The sequence below is a fragment of the Solea solea genome, chromosome 6 (genome assembly GCF_958295425.1).
Source record: "Solea solea chromosome 6, fSolSol10.1, whole genome shotgun sequence".
Classification (NCBI taxonomy): domain Eukaryota; kingdom Metazoa; phylum Chordata; class Actinopteri; order Pleuronectiformes; family Soleidae; genus Solea; species Solea solea.
In genome coordinates, this window is record NC_081139.1 from 20,813,414 (window position 1) to 20,840,054 (window position 26,641).

The 26,641-nt window shown below is 38.9% G+C and overlaps 3 protein-coding genes across 6 annotated transcripts; 2 read left to right on the plus strand and 1 right to left on the minus strand.

The window, feature by feature from the left end:
• Positions 1-1,363: 1,363 nt before the first annotated feature.
• LOC131461271 (zinc finger protein Eos-like) lies at positions 1,364-7,716 on the minus strand. 4 transcript variants are annotated; one of them, XM_058632395.1, is made up of 8 exons: positions 7,476-7,716; positions 5,615-5,672; positions 5,409-5,513; positions 4,853-5,113; positions 4,080-4,247; positions 3,845-3,994; positions 3,446-3,577; positions 1,364-3,033 (listed from the first exon to the last, which is right to left on the minus strand). In XM_058632395.1, exons 2-8 carry the CDS (start codon positions 5,652-5,654, stop codon positions 2,153-2,155), a joined length of 1,737 nt encoding a protein of 578 aa, XP_058488378.1. In that variant the 5' UTR covers positions 5,655-5,672; positions 7,476-7,716; the 3' UTR covers positions 1,364-2,152. The 4 variants fall into 4 exon arrangements, with proteins under 4 accessions (XP_058488378.1, XP_058488379.1, XP_058488380.1 ...); XM_058632396.1 differs by having other exon boundaries at positions 4,859-5,113; positions 7,476-7,714; XM_058632397.1 differs by lacking the exon at positions 5,615-5,672.
• Positions 7,717-9,989: 2,273 nt separating this feature from the next.
• On the plus strand, positions 9,990-16,318 carry rhebl1 (Ras homolog, mTORC1 binding like 1). The gene is made up of 8 exons (XM_058632470.1): positions 9,990-10,406; positions 12,062-12,133; positions 12,241-12,308; positions 12,404-12,486; positions 12,827-12,883; positions 13,084-13,131; positions 14,101-14,182; positions 14,676-16,318. Exons 1-8 carry the CDS (start codon positions 10,355-10,357, stop codon positions 14,766-14,768), a joined length of 555 nt encoding a protein of 184 aa, XP_058488453.1. The 5' UTR covers positions 9,990-10,354; the 3' UTR covers positions 14,769-16,318.
• A 1,107-nt stretch (positions 16,319-17,425) lies between these two features.
• prkag1 (protein kinase, AMP-activated, gamma 1 non-catalytic subunit) lies at positions 17,426-25,855 on the plus strand. Its single transcript, XM_058632460.1, has 13 exons — positions 17,426-17,581; positions 18,505-18,556; positions 19,768-19,868; positions 19,958-20,039; positions 20,124-20,182; positions 20,331-20,376; positions 20,470-20,524; positions 21,073-21,199; positions 21,397-21,562; positions 21,640-21,677; positions 22,236-22,382; positions 24,005-24,104; positions 24,677-25,855. Exons 1-13 carry the CDS (start codon positions 17,573-17,575, stop codon positions 24,685-24,687), a joined length of 993 nt encoding a protein of 330 aa, XP_058488443.1. The 5' UTR covers positions 17,426-17,572; the 3' UTR covers positions 24,688-25,855.
• Positions 25,856-26,641: the final 786 nt, after the last annotated feature.

Here is a 26,641-nt window from a genome sequence, read left to right on the forward strand (position 1 = left end):
CTCAGGTTAACATTTTCACATGGAAATTCCAAATTATAATTTGGAAGACTTTTCTGTAAATGTCTTCTGCTAAACCAAGATAATTTTAATATCATAGTTCATACTTCGTACATAGTATGATCATTAAAAGTTTTCATGATTCTGTTCTTATAAAGTGCTTAACAGAGGACGAACTGTGATTCTTCGCTTTAGCCACACAGGACAAAAACATCATTTGGTGAGTTTTCACACATTTAGACCACTACTAAAAAATATGACAATTCAACACGTGACATAATGAACCTTGGAAAAATCAGTGGTTTCTGTTAAGCCTGCAATTAAAAAGCAATGTTTATCAAAGTGGGATACATCTACACTACGATGAAATGACAAAATATCAGTTTAGACAAATATAAAGGGGACATTTTGTTCAAAAAAACATTAATGGGATTAAGTTGGTTGATGATTTTGTTGATTGTCACATATATTTTATTTATAAACCTTTTGAATATCAGCGCTCCATAAATATCCAAAACTTTCTTTTGAGGTAATTTATGACGGGAGATCGATCTCATCTACAAATGCAACGCGTATTCACACGTATCAGTTTTTTGCACTCAATTCTGTGGTGTAAACTTTGCAAATGACATTTTGGACAGAACAACTTATTGTGCTCAAGATGTGTTCAGTTAGAAATATTAAAATTAAAATAAAACAACGCATCAATGTTGTTTTACCACGTAAACAGCCAGAAGTTCAACGCTGACAATGACTGTTTCTTCTGATGTTTTATCTCCGTACAATCTTACCAAGACTGTGCCTGGTGATTCTTTAGTCTGAAATGTGTCCAAAAACAGAGCAAATACACAGACATTCTTGGGAGGAGGGTTATAAACTGCTACATCACTCATTCATGTCATAGCAGCATGAGCCAAATGCAGTGTTACATTAAGTCTTTGATAAATTAGCAGAACTGGTTCTTTGCCAACACGATACAATACAAACATCTAGGATAAACAGATGTGCAAACTGCAAAGCCATAAGCCAGAGACTTGACTGTCTAAAAACAATTTGAGTGCCTCATTTGTTTTATAAATCACCCGAAATTAGTGCTTTCAAGATGAGACTTCGTGTCCTTCAGTCCAGTCAACAAGGTGTGAACAGGGTGAAGAAAGGCACAATACAATGAGTTAAAATTATGTTTAAACATGGAACTAAAAGATGAAAGTTGATATCAAGTGATGAAAGGGAAAATGTCAGGGACTGGTAAAGACCCAATAACCTCTTGAGTAATCTCTAAAGCTGTGGCAGTGATACTCCTATCCAAGTGAGAAGAACATTTAATCAGTTTTCCTCAAATTTCAGAGAAATGTGCAGTCATTAATGTATTCTATAAAATAGTTTAATATATTCATAGTATTCTGGCAAATATCAGTGCAACAAAAGCAGTCATAGAAAAACAAAAAGAACATTTCACACAAAGCCTCTTTGGGCATTCACACAAGTAAAGGCCTTCATTTTCCACCTATTTACTCAACTGACTTTCAAAACAACACACGGGGTCCCTCACATTCTCTTACACACAATCACAGACAGACACACACACACACACACTCAGACCTGTCAGCCAAACCTCCATTAGAACCAAAAGTGCATTTCTAGGTCTTGTACTCCTTTAACATATCCATTCAGCTTGGACTTGGTGTTTGAGTTTGGTCTGCACTTCACAATCAAAAAAAAAAGAAAAAGTAGTCATTGTTAGGAAATCGTTAATCTGAAGAGGTGTTAAAAACTTAATAGATTCCATTTTAAATGTTATTATTGTAAAGTGCACAAGGAGGAGACATTTTCATGTTATGGAAAATCAGATTTGTCTACTGTGATTTGTGCAGCAGGTGTGAAGTTTGGAGCAAGGCACGTCTGGATGAAAAAGTGAATAAGCTTTTCATCTACTTTAGAATACCTTCAATTAAAAGTGTATTTTAAATGTATTTTTTTCGAGGTGCATTTAAGAAAGGATCACGATCGTAATTTTAGAAACACACATGCAAAATTTATATTACTGCTGCTGGTACATGCTTATTGAAACAGTTCCCCTTTAATGTGTGTGCAGACCAAACTATGCCAGGTCCTCGCCTGTTAAAAATAGGTTTAGATTGTTCACCCTTTATCCTCAGTCAAGGATGTGCTCTCCACGGACGATGTGAGAAGAAAATTCATAGCGATCCTGGCTGCGGTGGCCACAGATGTTGCACTCAAAAGGCTGGCGGAAACCGTGACAGCCCATGTGGATGGTAAACATAACATGATCCAGAAAAAGAACACGGCAGTGTTCACAACGGAAAGAGCGCACAGCCCGCCCTTCCCCATCTACAACCCGAAAAGCCTCCCTAGAAGTGGAGGAGGGCGCTGCAGGTGAGCTGGGAGTGGGAGCGAGGGCAGGAGGTGGTGGGACTGTGTGGCCTCCATCCTCTCTTTCCACCTCTCTTTCTTTGGCGTGGCTGGGACTATGTCTGTCCCGACACCTGTGGTGTGCAACGGGAGGAGGCACTGGGTTATGGTTGTTAGAGTAGAGGAGGTGGTGACCATTGTTACTGTGCAGCACTGGGGTCGCAGCAGTACTGTTGCATGGCTCATCTGGCATGCTCTCTGTGTCTGTAGAGTCCTGGCAACCATTGCTAGGTGAAGGTGCATGACTTCGACCAACAGGCAGGTCTTCATGACCCTCTGCTGCCTCCCTTCCCCCTAAACCTGCTGTTCCCAGCCCAGTCACTGTCCCTGAACAATCCAGCCTCGGCCCTAAAGCAATGGGGGTGTGAGAGGAGCTGTGGATCGGCCGGAGTTCTGGTAGACATGAAGGGTGAGTGGTGGGAAGGTGAAGAGGCCTCAGTGTGTCTGATACCCCTCCTCCATTACCTGCTATGCCTGTGTATTCTCCTCCCAGACCAGTAAAGTGCTGAGCTTCGAGGTCTACGTGCATCTCACCATCTTTATCCAAACCGGCACTGAGCTCATAAGGTGCATCTCCAAGATTGAGTCGTATGTGCTTCTGTCCTGCAATGGAGAGAAACAATCTCATAATATTGTAAAATGGAAAACCTCTGTGGAAGATGTCAACGGCTGCATTTAAAATAAGAGATTCATCCTTTGGAAAGCTTGCCCAGGTAAGTAAACTACCTGACCACCGGACAGTGGTAGTTCTGCTGTTGTTGAATACACAAAAACAGTCAAATTTAACACTGTTCCCAGTCTAGTCCCGCAGCTATAGGTGAAATCAGGCCTTAATAATGGGTGGCAAGTTGTGTAAATCATGCAACTTGGAAAAAACAAATGAAAATAAAATCCTAAAAAAGCTGGTGATCACATCTCAAAAAAATAAGCCCTAAAGCGTGCGCTATTCAATTCAAGCAATTAATGCGACCCTCTACGCTTCCGGAACCCATCCACACTGAGACCAAATGCTCACCTACAAATTTTTGTGGTGTGGATCTCTTGCGTTTGGTGATGCTGTTTGCCAGCCGATCAATAAATGTCATCTTGTCTGCAGAGGGTTGCAGTACAGAGTCTGTTATAAACTCTAGCTCTTTCATCTCCTCTCCTGCACAAAGTACAAACAAATTGTAATGTTATTATATTTGGGGTTTTCTTATTACCGAGACAGCATTCCGAAGGTTTAAGATGTATTTAATCTAATCCAAATTTTGGGAATATAATAAAAACTGGGAGACAACTGGAGGTTTGTTCAATGGATACAACAACAGTAGTCCATTTGGATATGGATATTTGCAGCACAATAATCTGATTCTGAGTCTTATGTGGGTGGGAAACTGTTCTATATTTCTGATATGCAAAAGAAAACACATACCTGGATTCTGTGCACTGGATGGCTGCTGCGACTCCAGACTCTGTGCGTAACTGTGGCAACGCTCACGGTGCTCCTCCAAGGTGCTCTGCTGTTTGTAACTCCGACCACAATAACTGCACTTATACGGTTTCCCAACAGTTGGAGAAGACACTGGGGACAATGTTGGAATGTGGCATTATTATTGTTCATACAAGTCAAATGTTTTATTTTAAAAAGGCTTGAACTTTTTTTTTACCTGCATGAGTGCGAAGGTGGCCAGTAAGTGCATCTCGTCTCCGACAGGCATAGTTGCAGAAGGGACATTTAAAGGGCTTCTCCCCTGAGTGCAGCTTGATGTGTCGGAGTAGATTACCCTTTTGAGTGAAGGACGCACCACACTGATTGCACTGGAATGGTCGCTCACCTGGGGACAGATTGGCACATTGTCTTAAACTTGGATACATCTGTTAAATCAGTGGTTCTCAAACTTTTTTATATGAAGTACCACCTGAGCCCTCAAAGTAACATTATTGCCAACATTAACAGAGTTTTTTTACAGGAGGCAGATCTACTCTCTCATCATCCTCCTCCTCCTCCTCTTCCTCACATATACTTCACACACACTGGTATAGTGAAATTAGATGACGATGGAGCGAGAGATAAGGTGTCTTTTTTTTTTTTTTATATGCACTCTGGCCAAAATTCCTCAGCTCCACTCCGATCACATACCCTATTATATACAGTAGAACAGTATTTCTGTACCACTAGAGGAAGATACCACAGTTTGAGAACCATGGTGTTAGATTATTCATCTTGATTATTGAGCAGAAATACATTTGGACAAGCACAATGTTTCACCTCTACATAATCAACATTTTTCAAGATGGTATTTCCCCCTCTATAGTGCATATAATTCCAAAAGAAAACGTCTAGGGAGGCCTAATGAAAAATGTATGATCCAATTAGAAGCCAAAAGACATATTTTATATCTGTCCTATTTCATTTAATAAAAAATAAATGTTTTCTCACAGTCACCTGTATGGCTGCGTTTGTGCACCATGAGCACATTAGGCCCAATGCAGATCATTCCACACACGTCACACTTGAGCTTTCCATTTGGCAGCCTGGTGGCTCCAGTTGGCGTGGGTTCAGGATTGGTGAGCTCCCTGTAGCCGCCAACAACCTCACATCCTGGCTCTGACCCCCCTCCTTCTACCCGCTCCCCCCTTTCATCTTCAGTACTGCGACCTGGGTCTTCATCACTGTACAACTCCACTTTAATGGAGTTTGCTAGAGGTGCAAGAGCAACAATAAAGAATGTCTTAGATGAGTTTGGTACCTCACAAGATATCAGACTGAAAAAAGATAGAGATTTATGTGATTGGGGTGGGGCTTTCTCAGTATCGTGATCTCAAATTGATATTATGTGTAATCTAAATGGTAAAAAAAATATATATACATATACGGTACACTGTATGAACACCCTAAAAATAATCTCAAATTTGACACGGCAGTTGTTACAGTTTAGATAGATTGGGAACTAATCACAAAACAGATGCAAAATAAATGAGATTTTCTCACTGACCACTGAGGGAGCGGCTAGGAGAGGTCTCCTTGCTGTTTGGGGTGCTCACTGTAGGACCTCCAAGGGCCCCAGAAAACTCTCTTTCCATGGAAGAGTCTCCACTAGCTGCAACAAACATAGAAAAAAACAAGCACGATCTGTCACTTGAACATGTCAACACTTAGAGAAGATAAGTCAATTTGTGCTTCAAAATAGCGGAGTACTACCTGATATGTAAGATCGGCCATTACAGTCATCAACATCCATACTAGTTCAAGCAGAATACTGAAATGACAGTTTTGTCAGCGATTAAAATTAGGGCTGCAACAATTAATAGACTACATTAATCTCTTACCACACTGCCTGGCCAAAAAAAACCTCACCACCTGCACCCATCAGGCCTAGTGCCTCCTGTACAAGCCTGTGGGGACAGTGCTATGATCTGGGGTTGCTGCAGTTGGTCAGGTCTAGGTTCAGCAACAATATGTGCCCAAAGAATGAGGTCAGCTGACTACCTGAATATAATGAATGACCAGATTATTCCATCAATGGATTTTTTTCTTCCCCGATGGCACGGGCATATTCCAAGATGACAATGCCAGGATTCATCGGGCTCAAATTGTGAGAGAGTGGTTCAGGCAGCATGAGACATCATTTTCACACATGAATTGGCCACCACAGAGTCCAGACCTTAACCCCATTTAGAATCTTTGGGGTGTGCTGGGGAAGGCTTTGCGCAGTGGTCGACTCTCCCATCATCAATGCAAGATCTTGGTGAAAAATTAATGCAACACTGGATGGAAATAAATATTGAGACATTGCAGAAGCTTATCGAATGAGTGACGTAATCAAAGCTAAAGGCAGTCCAATAAAATATTAGAATGTGTGACCCTTTTATACGCTGCAAATAAGTTTTTTTGACAGGCAGTGTAGTTTGACAATAACCAGGTTCAAGTGTCTTTCATAATCAGCATCTTACAAATGAGTATTTTCCAGTTTCTTTGCTCCGGATAAAAAAATAATAATTAAAAGTGAATACATTTCAATTGGTGGACAAAGCAAGACATTACAGAAGATAATTTTAAGTCTGGGAAACACCAATGTACAATTTAACATTTTCTGACTTTCAGGGACCAAACAACTTACTGAGAAAAATATTTGACAGATCAACCAATTATGTTAATAATCATTAGTTGCAGCCCTAGTTAAGATCAAACTCATTCACTACTTCACTTAAACATTAACACAGTGCAACGTTCTTTAAAATGACAGGAAATATTCATGCAGTAGATTGGGCGGAGGTCAAATTTGACATCACACAAAGACATGGATTTTAAACTGCACCATTCATTTCACAGTGACATTAGCTGACGGTAAATGTTATTAAGATTAACATATGCTGGTACAGTATTTGCACTAATTGTACCAGCGGCTAAGTTAGCGTTAAATTTAGCCTGTGGAGCTGCAGATCAGCTGTTCGACTCGGTACAAATTGTGTTGACTAATGACAACACCGAGAAAATGATTTCGTGATGAGAAGTTATTACATTAACCTCATTTGAGAACGATTAGTCATAGATCCAGTTCGCAGAACCGTTTCGTCGAGGCAATGTTCACACATCGGCCTAGGTGGCTAACGTTAGCTTACGGCATGTGATGGACCGTTAGCCACTTCAGCTCGACATAACACTGTAACGTAACAGCCTCTCGTGCCTGACAGCTCATGAAAAACGCACAAAGTTAAGTGACAGTGAATAAAGTGGTGCAGTGACGCATAGTGGATGGTGCTGACTAACTGCAACTCATCACTTTTCAGGCAACTGAAATATCGGTGCCTTTTTAACAGTAGCGTAACAAACCACCCTTAACCCGAGCTACTGTACGCTAGCTAGCATCACAGCCAATGTTTCCTACACCGTTGCTATGGCACCCACCGCCGCTCGTCGTGCTATGGCTAACGTAGCTAGTGGTTAGCACGCTAGCTGGCCTGTTCTCTCTGAACCCCGAGGCTGACATCAAAAACTCAACACAGAAGAGGCAGGCGAATACACAAGTGGTTAAAATGTTTCCTAGGAACTGTTGCATTACCTGTCCCTCTCTGGCAGGGCCGTGTCAGTGAGCGTTTTCTGTATTTTCATCTGCCTGTTTATGGCCGCTTCTCCCGGCAGCAGTTACCTTCTGCCCTAAGCCATTTCCGGTGTCTCCCGAGAGCAAGCAGCAGCAAACAGGACATATAAATCTGAATGACAACACAATAAATATACTCAAAGTCCGCAGGGATATTATGTAAAACAGTCTATTGAATGTTGTTAGTCGCGAATTTAGTTGCGGTGGTTAAAGGTGCCGCTGAAAGAAATGGTGACACCTAATGGTGAAACTGCATATTACGTCAAACTTTACTCGATTAGCTTCAAGCAGAATACCTAAAAGGGATACTTGAGTACAGGTATGTTATCAGAAAATGGCTTTGGTAGAAGTTGAAGTCACCTTTTACAATATTAATCTTAAAGCATATGACATTTACTGTTTATCTATTAAATGAAACATGTAATCATATAAGCTTGTCTAGTGTTTTAATTACGATGGTCAACATATTATTTTGAGTTAATGTTTTGATTCTATTTTATTTCTGTCTGTTTTTGTTATTTACAGATTCATTTTGCATCATAAATGTTTTTTGTTGTGAACTGTAAATTAAAACAAACACTTATACTTGTTTGATAGTACAATAGTTAGGGGGAATATATTGGAGTATAGGTAAAAGTTTGTAGAAATATAAATAACAAAGTAAAGTAAATACTGGCTTCGAGTAACCGCACCAGTCTGTTAACTGGTGGCTTAAAGTGTTATGTATTCAGTTTGTAAGGTTTGAGGTCATTGTCATGTAGGAGAGCAATCCTTTATTTTTTTCTTTACGTAGTAAACTAGTTTCGAAACATGAAACATTCCGATTGCTTTGTCCAATCGGCTACTGTAGAAACATGGTGGTACAAGATGGCAGCCTCTGTAAGCAAGGCCTTTAACAAAACAAATTAAAGTGATTTTTATTTTAAAGCAATTGTACACTCAATCATAAACATACTTATGGTATTCAATTAATGCCAATAAAACTTCCTAAATGTTACACAGTGCAGTTGTCAGGGTAATTTAGGTGGATCACTTCTTACATGAACAAGCAGATTCATTAATTTTTATTTAATGGCGAACTGCCCCAATTCCGATCGTTATTGCTACAAGCTGTTCATTTACACCAGTGTTGTAACGTAACGAAGTACAAATACTTAAATTATCTTTACTTTATTTGTTATTTGTATTTCTAGCAACTTACACATCTTAGAAAAGAAGAGGGAAATCCCTTCCCAGCCTTTTCGGCCCTAATCCAAAGTTGTTGTACTCCACTAAATTTCCTAAGTTAATTATGTAAATTTACTCCAATACATTTCCCCTAACTATCTTCATTACTAGCTACTAGCAGATAAAATCAGAAGAAGCGATGGTAATGGTCTGTATTTTAGTGGAGCCGGGAATTTGACTTCTAAAACTTGAGTAGATTTTGCATCCATCCCTTTTCACAGGAGGGTTGTGGGGTGAGTACATTTTATGTCAGAAAATTACTTTTGATACTTAAGTACAGTAAATGTCATGTACTTTAAGATTTTACAAAGTAATATTGTAAAAGGTGCCTTCAACTTCTACCAAAGTAATTTTCTGTTAAAATACTTGTACTGTTATTCAAGTATCTCTTATAGGTACCTGCATTGATTACTGTAACTTTTCCTCTGGTCTCCCTCACAAATCCCTCCATTAACTTCAACTGGTCCAGAATTCAGCTACCCGCATCATCACCAGAACCATTTCATTCCACCACATCACCCCCATCCTACAACAACTCCACTGGCTCCCGGTCAATCTCAGAATTCAATTTAAAATCCTCCTGCATGCCATCAAGGCCATCCACAACCTCACCCCTCCATATCTCTCCGACCTTCTCCACATCGCCACCTCCTCCCGCTCCATTGGATATTGTATGATCAGTAGGTTCTTTCAAAGTCACGTAAAGTCACGTATATCACCTTTCTTTACAATTCTTATGCTCAGTTTGAACTTCATGCCATCTTGATGCCTAAATACATTGAGTTGCTGCCATGAGAATGGTTGATTAGATGTTTGCATTAACATGCAGTTGGAACAGAACAGGTGTAGCTAATAGTGGTTGATGAGTGAAAGGCTATTTTTAGATACTGAGTTTTATGAATGTTTTGTGACTTTTTGGAATCTGTTATTTCTTTTTTAACATTTTTTTTTTCCATACTGCATATTGGGTCCACGAATGAAAACATTTTTATCCTAAGTTTTACTTCTTTGAATACATGTATTTATTTCTCCTTTGCTCTTATTTATATTGGCATTTGTGTTCTGTATATTTTGGCTTTGTCTTTGTGTGTCTTATTTATGTCCTTGAGTATCCTGTTTGGTCTGTTTGTCTATTATTATCGTCATTATTATTTTCAGTGCTGAGCTGTGTGTAACAGTGAAGAGTGTCCTCTACAGTACAATCTTTCCACAGTGCTCGTTGACGTGCCCTCAGTTTTACGACGGTGTGCTGCTTACACAATGACAGTTTCCGTCAGTTTCACTCGCGAGTCGTAACCGCTCTGGAGGAGTAAGCGTTTTTCTCGTTTCCAGATTGAATCAAAACACGGATTCCACCGTTGAAAACTATCGGCCTACGATAAATTACCTTAATCAATCGAACTAGAGTGAGCAGTGTTGATATATTAGTACGACTTGCTACAAGTGAACTTTGAAGTTTCTCATCGAGGCCCAGTGTTGAGCTTCGAGCGGCAGCGCTAAAAAGTTTGTTGTTGTCACGTGACGCCAGGCGAATGTGACGATTAAAAGTTTGATTAGATATTGAAACTAGGTGGCGTATTACATCATCTTTATCCGTTGACGACAGTCTCGCAATGCCTCAACCAAAACATCGAAAGATCGCTGTCATAGGTTACAGGTCTGTAGGTGAGTAGCGCACGCGAGCTCGTGCATGGCTAATGTTAGTCGGCTAACGTGCTAACATCCTGGCTTTGTTTTCCGCCCAAGTGTGTCCGTCTCACCACTAACGATAGTTCACATTTTGTACACTTTTCATATGGTACACGTGTTTTCTACATATTTGACACGAATTTACACCCACATAAACTATCTTGTTCTGTAGCTATGACTTCACCGTGTCACTAGTTGATAACGGGTTCAGAGTTAGCAGTCTGTGATATCCTTGTAGAGTACAAAGAGGTGAATTTGTCTTAACGATTAGTCTAATATGTGAAACATGAAACGCACGAAATATGAATAAAATATTTACGTCCTACCAAATCAAAACACAGTTGCGTCGATTTTCCAGCAAGCTATGTGAAAAAGATAAACCACACTCATCGGTCACTTAATTAGGTACACCTGGGGTTGGACCCCCATTGCCGTTAGAACTGCTCGTTCTGTGGTTAATATATTAACCAAGATCTTGAAAACATTCTTCAGATTGTGGCCCATATACACATGATGACGTCAAGCAATTGTGGCAGATTTCGATTGCACATCCATAATACAAATCTCTTTTCCATTGCATCTCTGTGGTGCTTTATTGGGCTGAGATCTGGTTACTTTGGATGTCACTTGAGTACAGTGAATTCATTGACATGTTCAGAAATCATCATGAGCTTTGTAGTAGCCTGTGACACTGTGGTTTTAAGGGATGGACATGATCAGCAGCATTACTCAAGATAGGCTGCTGTATTTAAATCATGTTAATTTGGTACCAAGTGTGCCAACTAAATATCCCCCATACCATTACACCACCAGTCTGAACCGTTGATGCGAGGCAGGATGAATCCATGGTTTCAAGTTGTTTACACCATATTCTGGCCTTTCCATCCGAATGTCGCAAGCAAGTCTCACCTAGACCAGGTTTTCAAAATGTCTGGTGAGCCTGTGCAAAATCTATCCTCAGTTTAATTTTCTAAGTTAACAAAGAAGCTAACCAATGTGGTCCTCTGCTGCTGTATCGCAACTAATTCAGGGCCATTTATCGTGCCATTTACTGTTGTCTAAAATCAGTCTGACCATTCTCTGACCTCTGGCATTGAGGCATTTTTCCCCAGAGAACTGGATATTTTCTTATTTTTCAGACAGTTGAGCAATTTCTGGAATACTCAGACCAGCCTGTCTAGTACCAACAACCGTGGCATGTTCAAAGTGACTTAAATCCGATTTCTTCCGCATTCTGATATTCAGTTTGATCTTCTTGACCATGTCTACATATATTGAGTTGCTGTCATGTGATTGGCTGGTTAGATATTTGCATTAACTTGCAGTTGAACAGGTGTATCTAATACAGTGGTGGGTGAGTGTATATTGCTATTTCATACAAAACATTTAATCAAATATACTGGTAACAGACTTGGCCAGTAATTGCACCTTCTTAGCATGTAGATAAGATGTGGATATCTTTCCTGACTCAAATACCCTGACTGAAATCATTTTGATTTGTGATATTATTGCATTTAAGCATGATTTGAGTTTAAAAAGCATATCATTTAATGTAAATGGGCGTAGTAATGTGTTGTAAAAAAAATAAAACGGTAGAAAAACTAATTTTGTTTTGTTTTTTCCCTGTACAGGAAAGTCGTCTCTCACAATACAGTTTGTGGAAGGGCAGTTTGTTGACTCCTATGACCCCACCATTGAAAACAGTAAGTGTCATCATTAGTTTGTTTTGTGTCATCGCAAAGAAAATTAGCAATAGATTCTGCACAGTGTAAAGAAATGTTTTTAAACACTTGTTTTCATCTTTTCCCAGCCTTTAACAAACTGGTCAGTGTGAATGGCCAAGACTTCAATCTTCAGCTGGTGGATACAGCTGGTCAAGTGAGTCATTCATCCACCACCATAACTGACAGAAGCATTAAACTCTTCTTTTTTTATATATACATTAACTCATTTTCATACCTCTCTGTCTTTAGGATGAGTATTCAATTTTTCCACAGTCCCACTCTATGGACATCCATGGCTATGTCCTTGTCTATTCAGTGACTTCCATGAAAAGGTGAGTGTGTGTTTGTGTTTTATTCAACTGCAGGGTTAATTATGGTCATCTTAAGGCTTAACACACTGTACAGTAGGTATTCCCATAATACATTATTCAAAACAATGTATAAAGATTTAACAATCATATCAGAGGTTTAATTCAACACAATAGATTTATCATATATTCAGGTTTATATTGTTTATATTGTCAATCAAGTAAGGTAATTATCAAGTCTGTAGATTTTGGTGTTAAATTTGACTTCAAATATCCTTAAGTATGACTTCTGCTTTTTAGGCTGCCAGTGTATTGTCATAATAAATAAGTATTTGAAAGTACATTGACATCTTTCTCTGTTCAGTTTTGAAGTTGTCCAGGTTCTACATGACAAGCTGCTTGACATGGTTGGAAAGATTCAGTAAGTAAAATATAAAAGTCTTGTGTGTTTTGCTTCCGTATTTCCTTTTTCAATCTTTCATAATTGGGTTTTTCATAATGAGTTAAATTATAGTTAGTTACAGTCTTAAGTTTGGAAAAATAAAAGTTGTTTACAGCTAAACCCAACCAACCCTCCCTGTTTTGTGATTCTCTTTCATAACACCATTGTTTTCATTTTAGGGTTCCAACTGTTCTTGTAGGGAACAAAAAAGATCTCCACATGGAAAGGTAATCAACAAGAGTAAAAATGTTGTGAATTAAAACTACATGTGTTTGTCACTCTGAGAAAATCAACACTTACTCGTCCTGTCACAAGTCAGAGTTTCCATGTTGTAGAATGCTTTTAAAACTTGTTTAGATGCTGTATAAATACTGGTAATGTATCAAATTGCTCCATCCACGGAGAAAGACATGGGCCCATACTCAAATCATGCTCTAAAATGAGCTATATGGACTTAAAATAAGTAATGTGAAAAGGTGAGGACATTATGATACTGTCACTAGCACAGCCCACTGGACTGAGTGTTGATCTGAAACATGTTAACTGTCTTTTAACCTCTGTTAGGGAGGTTATTTGTACAGCCATTAAGTTTGTCCATACGGCTGTTTGTGAGTGGCATAACTCAAAAATGAAAGGACACAATTTGATGAAACTGTCTGGGGTTGTAGGTTATGGCCCATGGGATAAATGATAAGTTTTGGCTGTGACCCCAACATGGATCCAAATTTAGCTCTCTGAGAGCTTTCTCTATTTGCATTTTGAGTTGCATTTGGAAAACCAGCTATTTGGCTGTGGATCTCTCAATTTTCAGTCACTTTACACCTCACACTACATGCTCAGTCTTCTTACTAGCCAGAGGTGACATTGTACGTCACAGGAACACCTTCTGACATCAAGGTTAGTCAGCCAGTCAGAAGGGAGGCTTGGGCAGTTGGGTTGTTGTTGCCTATTCTTCTGTGACTAAGGCCTTGACTGTCTTCCCAAAACTAGTATGAAATACATCACTGTGCCACGATGTTGCTTTGGGTGGCCTCATGTTCATCTTTGTAATGATGGACATGAGTATTGCAATGTGTTTATTGTCTTTCCAAATACCTTATCCTGCATTTTTTGCTTTTGTTACTTAAACTGTTTTGGAGTCTACCTTTTTGTGAGTGTTATAAGTGACTTTTCTGCTTCACTCTCATTTTCCCCAGGGTTATCAAGGCAGAGGAGGGAAAGAAACTTGCTGATTCTTGGGGTGCTGTATTCATGGAATCTTCCGCCAAGGAGAATGAGGTTTGTCAGATATTTCTTGAGCTGTATTTCCACCAAGTGGCATCGGGCAGTTCAGCTCACCCTGGTCCAGTTTGAAATGGTAAACCCAGATTGTGTTTTTTTGTTAAGTGTGTAGCCTTCCAGTAAATCGTGAAGAAGAATGTGGCACAGTAAACAAAAGGCAATTATGGAGGACATCCAGTGTTTTGAAACACGAATGGTTGTGAATCATCTCTCTTTCGCAATGCACAGTATATTTCAAAATGGTGTTGTTCACTTTCCATTCCTTTTGTCGCCCTGAAGTGGCCAATCAGTGGACTGCAGTGAGTCTGTGCTAGGTAAAAGTGTGATTGTATGAATTGATATCCGTCACAACTTAAAAAATGATTGCATTACGTACCGAACTGAACTAAACTGCTGCACTTGGTGGAAATTAGCTTTTTGAATAAAAGTATTTTGTTCAAAGTATTCCTGACATATACTGACATTTGTTGACAATGTTTTTGCACCACAGACTGCTGTGGAAGTTTTCAAGCGAATTATTTTGGAGATCGAGAAAGCCGATGGAAATGCTACCCCAGAGGTGAAGAAATGTGCTGTAATGTAAACGTGTATCCAGGACATCAGTAAGCTCATTTGCTGAAGACAGGAGACACAACTTCACCGGCTTGCCAATAGTGACCTCACCTAAACCAAGACACTGTAGTGGAACTCTTCTTAACCATTATGATGTCAGATTGATTTACATAGTGATGGAACTGCTCCGACAGTTTATATACGAATCCCACTTGTGACCACGGGGAGAATTTTGAGAGCAAGAATAATCTTTTTAGACAAAGAGGCTCCTTTAGAAAACATGTTCTTTAAATTGTAAAAAATGGAAATCTTGATATTTGAGTAAAAAAGAAATGCTCAGAAGACAAAACAAGATTGTCCCAAATGACTACATTGAATCTTTGCATGAATGGGTTATGGTAATAACTAGTTTTATCTCTAATGTTTGAGACATTGTTGGCTTTTGTCTCACAGCTCTTTGAGTGAGTAAAAAAGTGACATTTCAGCAGATCATTATTGAATGATGGAGAGTCACAGTTCACATTGCTTTAAATGTGGCATTAAATTGTCAGTATTTTTCACAAATGGTGGATTTCTTTGGACACCCCAAAGTCAAAGTTCTGATGAGAAAGTTCACTGTGGTTTCTTCTCATGGTAAATCTTTAATAACCCATCTTCAGGTACAGTTCATCAATGAACTCTTGAGCTGTGGTCTTCCTGATAGAAGAATTTATTTGTATATTTAACTACCAACATTTTAAGCTTTTCTGCCAAGCAGATCAGCATCCCTCTACAGTTTAATTTCTCCTCTCTGACTGTTAAGTTGTTATCATGTGAGCAACGCTCAGAGAAGTTTAGTATGGATTGAAACAAAATCTTGGGTATGCACCAGTTATACCTTTTTATACCATAAATAGAATATTAGGTTTGATAATATTGGTTATATATTGAGTGATGCAGGTGTGCCCTCCCTTCAATATAAGTAGAGTATATGCATATAAGCACATTATTATTATGAACTTTGTTAAGTAGCAATTTTGAATTGCATTTTAACACTGTGTGAGACCAGTTAAATGGCCGACAGCCAATGTTAGATTAGTCATTTTTGAACTCATGATTTTGATTTGGTGATTCATGCTGACTTCGTAAAAGTCAGGATGGCATGCGTTCCATTTAATTTAGATTATGGACCTGCATGAAGTATGTCCCAACACAAGTTTTTTGTTTTCTTAGCTTGTGTAGTCTTCAGAAAATGTACACTGTGGACTTTACCCACAATCTCTCTGCACCTGTAGTGGGTAATCATGTTTTTTTTTTTAAGTGCTTTGATCAAGTAGTTAACTGATGGATAATTGATGATGGTAAAACAGAAAAGTTGGTGGTGCTGTGTCTTGTGCCTTACAGTTCTTTAAACTCCCTCTTTTGCTTCCCTTCATGACTCAAGGTGCTCTTCAAAAGGTTTTTCACTCTCTTTTGTTAACTAGATGCCATTGGTGCAGGTGGTGTTGTGTACCGGAACACCAATATTCTCCTGTGGGTCGGTGTTAATCCAGAAATCTTGCTGTAAACATTTTTTGTATATAAATAAATATGTTACTCATTTCATGTGTCATTGTGCCATTTTTGTCTGCATTATTTAGATAGCAATAGTATGGTTGCCTATACAAAGTGGGGAAATGTTTTAGTATCAGAATTACTGGGGGGGAATTGCTTTATTTTGTTTTCTTGCTAACTATTTTTTATTCCTTTATTCAGATTTGAGATATATTTATTTACTTGTAACACACCACATGTCTCCTCATTGTCTGCATTATTGTCTAACTCAGCTGGTACAAGTTTTGTTTAGCACCTGAAGGAAACAACTAAGAACAATGACTGATTGGAGGAGACACATGACTGGAGGATTGTAGAACTGCCCTGTTGTACTGAAGCCAAGCAAAGGAAATGGGAGATGGGAGTCACAGACAGGTGTTCATACTGTATGTGCCTGCCTCTACTGATTTCAACTCATGAATACATTCATGCTATTGAATGCCAATGGTGTGTACAGGGCAATCATACTTTATGAAGTTTTTGCTGTAGAGTCTAAGACAAAATATAAATGTGATTGATCAAATCAAAAAGAGTGTCGTTAAGAAGTTTCTGACTGCCCCTATATGACAGTGTCCCAGTGGGTATCCTTAGAGGAAATCATTTAGTGCTGTATAGAAAATGCCCATTTCAGTGATGGAAAGTAACGCTGTGCTGTAAAATATGTCCCTGTATAGGTATGCACAGGTGTGTGACTGTGGGAAATGATGTACTAGTGGTGCCTGCCCCACCTGTGCAGTAGGTACCTTTTCATTTTTCGCCCTGACCTTTGAAATGTTGTGCACACCACCGGTAAATGCTGTACTACACGTTATTTGTCTTTGTCTTTCGCATGTAACTTTGCGACAGCTGTCTACGGTTATTTAGCCTTTTTAAAGCTAGTCTATGGTAACATTAATTTATTAAGCGACCTTGAGTGTTAGGCAGGCGCTTACAAATAAAATGTATTGTTATTATTATTTTTTTTATTTTTTTTATTATTTTTATTCTAAAAAGGTTGTCCTCTCACAACTTTTAAAAGCATCTCCAGTCACTTCACCCTGGTGTCAGGCGAGAGACAGACACAAACACAGCAGCCGAATATATGGTCGTCTTCTTCAGTTAAGAGATTATGATTGCGCTAACACTGTGAGTAATACGGTTTGGCGGAGGAGTGACTGCATTAACCCTACGGTTAATACGGTAAGGACTGTACCAAGAGTTGTGGCGGAAGAGTGACTGCGGTAAACGAACCCGGCCACTGAAAGGTGAAACTGCGGGTGGAATATGGACTGTGTAAGTTATTTAATTAACCTTTATATATAGTATTCGTTAGTTCCGAGCTTCCTTCCCAATATTTATTTACTAACGAGACTTGCTGAAGCACGCTAGCACCAGCGGCTAGCGAGCTAACTCAGGTTTGCCTAGGTTAGCTTTCTCACTGTTATCCCAGCTCACCGTCTGGAGGGCACCCGAATTGTGAGATCGTAAATATGGAGTCAGCCCCGGTAACAGTGCAAATAATTGATGCATAAATAAGAGCGGTTTCCCTCACAATTTCTTAACAGTGTAATTGGCGCAAATTAAGAAACTTAAAAGCCACGTCGTTAGATACATAATGTCAATATTAACGTGAGCTAACGCGAACGCTTGGTTAATGGTAATGTTTTGGTCGAAGTAGCGATTATCGTTAATCACGATACAGTCAGTTACTGCTCACGGAGGACGTTACCAGCTGTAGCTAAATGTCCCAAGTTTTACTGAGGTGAGCGGTGAGTAACACACTGTCTCACCCTGACAAAAACAAGCGAGGTCCAGGTCCAGTATTGTACTTAAGTGGTAACATATCAGTATCACACGTAGACAGACGGTAATCCCGCTTTACATAATCGCAGTGTTTTTAGTTAAATTCGATGGAGGTCAGGTGTACGTGTTGTCATGTGCAGAATCTAACAAGTTATTAATGCAATATCTTGATTTACCTCTGAATCCACATGAATAGTAATTTATGTAGAAAAACAAAAAATGTGTATCAAATGTGTAAGAGAGATTTACACTGATCAGCCACAATATTTATACAGATAACTTGTTTTCATTTTGACTGTAAAATGACTGAGCATTAGTAAGATATGTTATGCAGGCAGAGTTTTTCTTTTTATGTTAATGGGAAACTGTCTCGAAAAGTTTAATTTCAATGACATTAAACTTTTTTCTTTCAGATTCCATTATCTATTGATGACTTAGAGGGCAAAAAGGACCCAGTTGTTGAGGGTAAGTGACTTATTAAATAGAGAACAGTGACACATAAAGGTCAACACATTGTGGAGGGTTTATTGGCAATAACTGAACGTACTACTCATGAGTATATCAGTATACATTTATAATTGCTTCAGAAGATAAATCATTTGGTTTTTTAAGCTTTACAAATGGGCATTTATATCTAATTTCCTAATGGAGGCTGTCATCTTTTTCCTTTATGTCTCTTCAGCAGCATGAACAGGCATACATTTTGCATTTTGAAGCATAACCTTATTACAGAAAACAGAGATAAATGGCTCCCTGCAACCAAGGTAACACCTCCGAGACGCCCCCTGCAGGAAACAACGTGGTCCATCCCATAGACGTATACAGTAGATAACACACAAATCAGGCTCTATGTCAGAAAACCCATCTCTTCGCTGGCAGTTTTCATCATGAAAGTGAAGATTGTAGATTGATATGGTGCCCCAGGATCAGAGACACCAGGCAAACAGGAGAACTTTTTACCAGATCCCCACAGAGACGGTGGAGGTGAATCACTGCTATGAGACGAGCAGAAGAAGACGGAGAGATGGGAACAAACACAAGCAAAAGATTTTGTGGTTAGCTCTGTAAATAAAGGACTTGGTCTAACTGACAGGTCTGCACAGCAGCGTTAACAGAGCATCTATTTACATTACACTACCCGTTGGTAATGTTATGCTAATGCAACATTTACTTGTCCAGTGCCAACAATGCTATCTTTAGCCAGTAGACTCTGTAGTTGAGTGTTTATCACTAAAGGTCAGCCAATTGGGCGAAATCTGTAAAGTTTTGCGTCCATTTGTTTCCCCCAAGGCACTTGTAAACGTTCAGTGACTCTCTGGAGTAAGATGAAGAGAAGTTCATCAGGAAGTTGACAATGTCAGGATACTGCAGCCCCTGCTGTTTTTAAACTCATAAAAATCATGCCAGGGGCATTATCAGGATATATTCAGCTTGTCAAATCTTGCCATATATCGGTCGATATATGTGGATTTAAAGTGTGCAGTGAACTCTGACAGGTTGAATCCAGCACCAGTCCCATTCATTTTGCCACTTCTGAGGATGCCAACATGGTGGCTCATAGAAACCAAGTGACGTAATGTCTGGAGCGCTATTGCAGTCTGCAGTCTCACCATTAGGTGTGACTGATTAACACTCAGGATTTTGAAAGCACAGTCTCCTCTCTTGTATTCCTTCAGACCCAGAGCACAATGTATACACCAGGTTTATGAAGTCCCACCGGTGTTATGATCTTGTACCTACCAGCTCCAAATTGGTTGTATTTGATACATCACTTCAGGTAAAACAACACATTTAAAATGAAAAAAAAGGAAAGTATTTGTCATTAGCTAATGCAGAGTGAACGTTATGGTGAATTTAATGTCACAGGTGAAAAAGGCGTTCTTTGCACTTGTCTCTAATGGGGTAAGAGCAGCACCTCTGTGGGACAGTAAGAAGCAGTGCTTTGTTGGTAAGAGTAATTTTTATTTTGCCGATGTCACTCTTTGAATGGGAATAAATGAATTGATTGAATGTTTCTAATTTTTCTTGGCAGGTATGCTGACAATCACAGACTTCATTAACATTCTTCATCGCTACTACAAATCTCCATTGGTAAGATGGTTTTAGTCCTTCCATTGTTAAAATTAGGTTTAACATATTGTAGCTGTTCTCTGCAGCTATTCTGCAGAGTTTTAACTTGTATGTTACAGAATGTGCTCATGTTTCCTCAAAGTTTATCCTCTCTGCCTCTTTTTAACAGGTTCAGATATACGAGTTGGAAGAACACAAAATTGAAACATGGAGAGGTGAGAATGTTAAGTGAATATGCACTGTATTTCCTGTCTACTACACTGGTAATGTTAGACACAAAATGGCATTGTCTTTTATGTTTATAATAGAGCTTTACCTTCAAGACTCTTTCAAGCCCTTGGTTAGCATATCTCCCAGTGAAAGGTGAGTGGTTTTCTTTCTTTTTCATAATGCTTAACTGGCAGTAGTACTTTCATGCATCAGCATTGTGTTGTTTTTGGTGTCGATTGTCACTTTAATACATGGTAGTTGCATACTGGCATACACCAAAGCAGGATGTCACGTGATGCTTAATTTGTGGCATGAACTGTTTGATTTGGTTAAAGGCACACTTTGCAGGATTGGTCTGGATTAACAAACAAGACACCGACTCATATTAAAGTAATCCCTCTTCTTATTTTGCTGTGCTTACTCTATCCTTGCCTTTGGAGAAAGTATGAATGGTGTGTTTACCAACACTAACCAACAAAGCCACCATTTCAATGTTCAAAGTTTTTAAAGTCTACTTGCACAGGGGGAAAGTGCTGAGCAGTTTGGAGCGCACTGTAAGGTTTAAGTGAACAGTTCCTGCCAAGAAGCAAAGAATAAACACTTAACACTAACAACAGTTTCCCATAACTCTCTTTATCTCCCATGTTGTGTCCTTGGGGACCTGATTAACCTGATCTCCACTGAACATTTCTGTGTTACAGTTTGTTTGATGCGGTGTCGTCTTTGCTGAAGAACAAGATCCACAGATTGCCTGTGATCGACCCCCTGACAGGGAACACACTCTATATCCTCACACACAAGAGGATTCTCAAGTTCCTCAAGCTTTTTGTAAGTTTTTTAAAAAGATTTAAGGGCTTCTCTCCTCACTACTGCTACACTAGTACTGGAAATCATCTGCAGTAGTTTAACAGTAACACTGCAAATGACTAGCAGAGATATCAGAGTTATGGAAACTGTTGCTTTAAAAAGACATTCATGCGCTCACATTTTTGATCTTGTGTGTATTTTCTTGTTACTGTTTTCAGATATCAGAGATGCCAATACCCTCGTTCTTGAAACAAACCTTAGAGGAGCTGAACATTGGAACCTTTAAGAAGATAGCGGTGGTCCGTGCAGACACACCACTGTACACAGCACTGGGTATTTTTGTTGAGCAGCGAGTGTCGGCGCTCCCCGTTGTGGACGACAAAGGTGTGTGAAATTACACCCTTGTTGTTTTTGCATAAATGACCACAGACCTCTTGATTTTTTTAATGTCTTTTTTGCAGGTAGAGTGGTGGATATATACTCAAAGTTTGATGTTATAGTAAGTACTCACTCTCTGGATGTTCTACCCTTTAATTATATGAATATTGGTTTACAAAAGGAGCGTGAAATGGCACTTTTGTCAAAAATGTTCTGTCAATAAATTGATCTTCTAATCATTGTCATGGAAGACAAATCAAAAATGTTTTACTCTTATCTTCAGTGAGGTAGTCATCCCTCTTGTGTTAGAATGTGTTGTCACAAGTTAATGAGTAAAAGTGCTTTTTTGATGGATTCATTATTGAACAATTCATCAGTTGCATTAGCCTAAAACATTTTCAAATGGTTATTATTTTGATTAAAATGTCTTTATCATTTTACACTATCCTATCATGATATATGTAAATGTTTCAAATATTAAAACTGGAATGTTTTAAGATGCAGAGACATCCATAATAATATTACATTTTAGTTACAATGCACTTTACGTTTCAAATACGAATCCCAAAGTGCTACAAAACATATGAAATATGCTGAATATAAAAACTAGCATGAAGAAAGTCATGAGGGTCTGAGTATAAAGGCACCATGGTTAATGAAAGGCCTTTTGTTGAAACAGAACCTGGCAGCAGAGAAGACGTACAACAACCTGGATATTACTGTGACCAAAGCACTGCAGCACCGCTCTCAGTACTTTGAAGGAGTTTTGACCTGCAGCAGACATGAAAGCCTGGAGGCCATCATCAACAGACTGGTGGAGGCTGAGGTGAGCAGTGTGTGTGGTTGTCTCCTGTAGCTGGTTTGTGACCTTTTAAAGATGTGATATGTAACATTTCTGCACTAACATATTACATTATGTAAAATGTTTCCAAGAAAATATTCTGTATTAACCATTTAGTAACTGTTGTTTTTTTAATTGTGTGTATTCAACACGAATGGCACTTTTCCATTATTCAGTTTGAGCACTACTCGACTTGACTCGGTTTGGTGTCACGAGTGGTTACGTCGCTTTCCATTTCTTCATAGCACCTCCTCAACGTGGGCAGGGTCGCCATAACATGGCTGAATCATTAGAATCAGTTAATTACAAAGATAAGTTCACTGTATCGTTCAGTACTTACTGCATGAGCGGAGCCCAGAGTCTGAAATGAAATACAGTGGAAGGGGTTGTGATGCGGCTCATTGCTCACGATAGCCGGCTTTCAGCAGTGCTGTCACTAAATACACCAGACTCCTCTGTTAAATGTTGAGATTTTAGAACTTTCCTTGCTAAATGTTAGAGATTAACGCATGTTTTCATGATTTTTAAGCCTATTAAACTGATCCACAGTTCGGCATTGTTCTGTTTGACTCCTGTGTCCAATGTCATACTCATGATTCTTCCAGTGACGAGGCTCTCTGACCAGTCAGTGTCAATTTGACAATCAGCAGTCTGTCGATGCCACATTTTAGTATCGGCTGAACTCGCTTCGAACCTCACAAGAGCAGGTACTAAAAAAGCACCAGGTACTATCCCAAAAAAATTAGCCGTGCCGAGTCGTCCTTGAACTGTATAATGGAAAAGTGCCAAAAATGTTCTTGACTACAGTACTTAACCGCCATTTGCTCCACGTTCTGCCAACAAAGCTCTCCCCATAAATCTCAAACACACAGGGGAACCAAAGAAACAACAAAACAGCAATTCTCATGATCCCACTCTTCTTCCCAACATCATGAAAGTAGCTTTTTTAATTGTGGACCTGAGATGTACTTTGCATTCTTCATCAGAAGACAACTGATGAAAAAACATCTCTGTAATGTACAGGAGCTGTTTTTAAATGTTGTGGCTGATCAAAACAACATTTAGTGAAGTAAAAAGATTATATAATGGTACAGTCTAAAAACATTAGCAACATTTACTGGTGAAGTTGCATGATACAACTCACCTTTACCGTCCAAATGCGTTAGAGAACCGTCGGCTTGCATCAAACTCAAAAGATTTGTCTATGTTGGGCTATTGTAAAAAAACATGGTGGTCCAAAAGACGGCCTCCATAGTGCCGACTCGGCTCTTGATCTGAATATTAAAGGTTCTTTCTGGGAAAATGAACAACAACAATTCCTACAATCGGGTGATTATACATTTAATAAATAAATTATTTATAGTTATTTATTCACTGATGCATGAGACTGAACTCTGCTCAGGTTTTCTCTCCTGACACCGAGACCTTAGCCAGCCATAACTCTCATATCTGTTTCTCATCTGTGTCAAAGTTCTCAGCCACTTTGTCCTATTTATGTCATCAGTGCTGTGTGTGCACACACAGTTTTGAAAAATGAAAAAAAACAACAACAACAAATGTGTGCAAGTGTAAAACTGACATTGCCGGTCATCTTCTGTGCTGCTCAGGTTCACAGGCTGGTGGTGGTGGATGAGCAGGATGTGGTGAAGGGAATTGTCTCTCTCTCAGATATTCTCCAGGCTCTCTTGCTTACTGACAGAGACGGGGGTAAGTACAGTTGTTTGTGAGGAGCATATTGAACACGCAAGTATTTCAGTCGTAGTAAAAATACTCACATATTTTCCGAAACATGTCAATAGCTGTGTTTCCATCAGCCCGTGTTTACGTTCACGTTTGAAAACACAGAAAATTGATAAAAGAGAGAAGAGAATGAGTGCAATGGAAACAGTTTCAGCGAATAAAAAGAGGATGTTTAGAAACCACGTCACAGCATTTCACCACACTGGAAAAATAGCGGATACGGCGGGTGAGGAGGAATGTGTGGACTGATGAGGAAACCACAACATTCCTCAACTTTAAACTAAAATTACTACACAACAGCACAACAGTGAAGCAGCAGCGAAACACCATCATAAATCCACGGTTACTGGTTGAGTTTTATTTTCGTCATCCTTCAGTGGTGACATGGACTTTTACACCACTTCTCTCAGAAAACTATCATCTTTGATTTACAGCATTTAATGGAAACACAGTTAAAATGTTCAACTTTAAAATTCAGTCAACATTTGCAATACATTTGAATCGAAACCAACATAATGTATTTTTTTCTTTATCCACAGTCTCTGCTTGAGGAAGGGACACTGACAAGGCTACGCAGTTTGAAGAGGACAAAGGGTCAAAGGGAGAACAAGAACAGAAGAAAGGAATTCTCCTCTAACAAGGACTGCACTCTTCACAAAAATAGCAACAATTTGACATTTTAGCAACCCATCAATATATCATTTTAGTAATATAGGACAGTGTTAGGTGCACCTCTAACATTGAGCCAAATTCCCAAAGTCGCCACCATCTGAAGAAAAAAGATGCAGAAGCACAAGAAACGTCTCCAGAAAGCTGTAGCCCCTCAGGTTTGTTCCCTCCTTGGCTTTTTTGTTGTAGTTTTGATTAGAGTGATATTCAAGATGATATCAAATCAGTGCCAGGTGTAAATCAAACATCAGTGATCAGCTTATGGGAAACTGATTGGTTTATTTTTTTTTCATTTTGTTGGCAGTGATTCATTTCTCTAATAAGGCTGAAATTTAGATGCACATTGAGCCTCTTTAATGGTCATTTTAAACACTGTGTAACATGTGAGGTTGTTCTTAGACAACAACGCCACACACACCAAAGCATGTCAAATATGTTCACAAGCTCTGCTCTTTGTTTGTACTATGATGTTACTCCACTGACATGATCTCTTTTAGGTTTTTTTCATATCCAGTTTGCTTCATTTTGAAAAACAGTTGCTGGATTGAACTGTTGGTCTCTTTAATTTTTTTTTTAACTTGAACAACTGCATTGTACAGTTTCCAATGACATTGGTGGATATGTAGTTACTTAAGTATTTACAGTATCTGTTTGTGTTGTACTGTACACACACACTGCGTTTTATGAAGACTTGAAAAATGTTAACTTCAGGACTTCTGATTCCCCAAAAATGGCCCTGGATGAATTTGAACAGCAAATAAAATGCATTGATGTAAATTGTACATCAATAGTTATTTGTGTGAGAAGAATCCAAGAGCTTTGAGTTTTAATCTTGTGTGTGGTCAAACAATAACCTTACAAAGTGGAACAGCCTCATGACCTCATGGATTTAATTTAGATCAGCATTGGTTTAATCTGTTGAAGACAACTGTTAATCATTTTTCTTATTTTGTTGGAATGTACAGACTTTGATTCATGGGTTTTATCTTTCACTTTTTAGTTTGTGTTGTCATGAATAATTAAATGTACATGATGTACATTTTACTTGATTTCATTTTGCTGGTTTTGTGGCTACTTTTTTTGGGTTTGGCATCGTTAGCGGAACCCAGGGTTTGTTATTTCTTCTCTTCCTCATCAGCTTTTTCAGAGATGTGGTCCTTCACTTATGCTGACGACAGAAAACCAGACTTTCTAGGTTCATTTAGCTGTTTTTTTGTCTTTATCACAATCACTAAATACCAGCATTTCCTTCCTATTTTCTAAACGCAACAGGCACCTCACACTCTCTTATTTGGTATACGTGAAACGGTGTGTTCGACTGTACTTAAATGCACAAATTTTGTACTAATCTGCATTGAGGTTATAATTTAAAGAATGAGCAATAAAGGCTCTTTGAGTTTGTTTTAAATTGTAATTTTTTTATGGTTGTATATTGTGTGTCACACAGAGCTGTTACTGGGTAGGACTGTTTTCTTTAGCGTCTCATTAAGTAAATGTTAACCTTCTAAATAGAAGTCAGACAATTTTTGTTTTTTCTTTGGCAAATTTTTAGAAGTTAAGGCAGATCATGGCCAATAACTGATGCAGTTTTTTTGTCCCATATATTTAGCAGTTATTTTTATTAATGTTCATTGTTAGAAAAAATAATGGCCTTTCTCGCCAATTTGCACTTTGTGTGCACTGCAGTACAACTACATACAGTATTAAATACAAATGTATGAACTAAATATTAAGTATATGAAACAGGTCATGGCTGCACGGCTGTTGGTGTAGTGGTTAGCACTCTTGCCTTGGCAGCAAAAAAGACCCCGGTTCACGACCCAATCGGTTGTCGG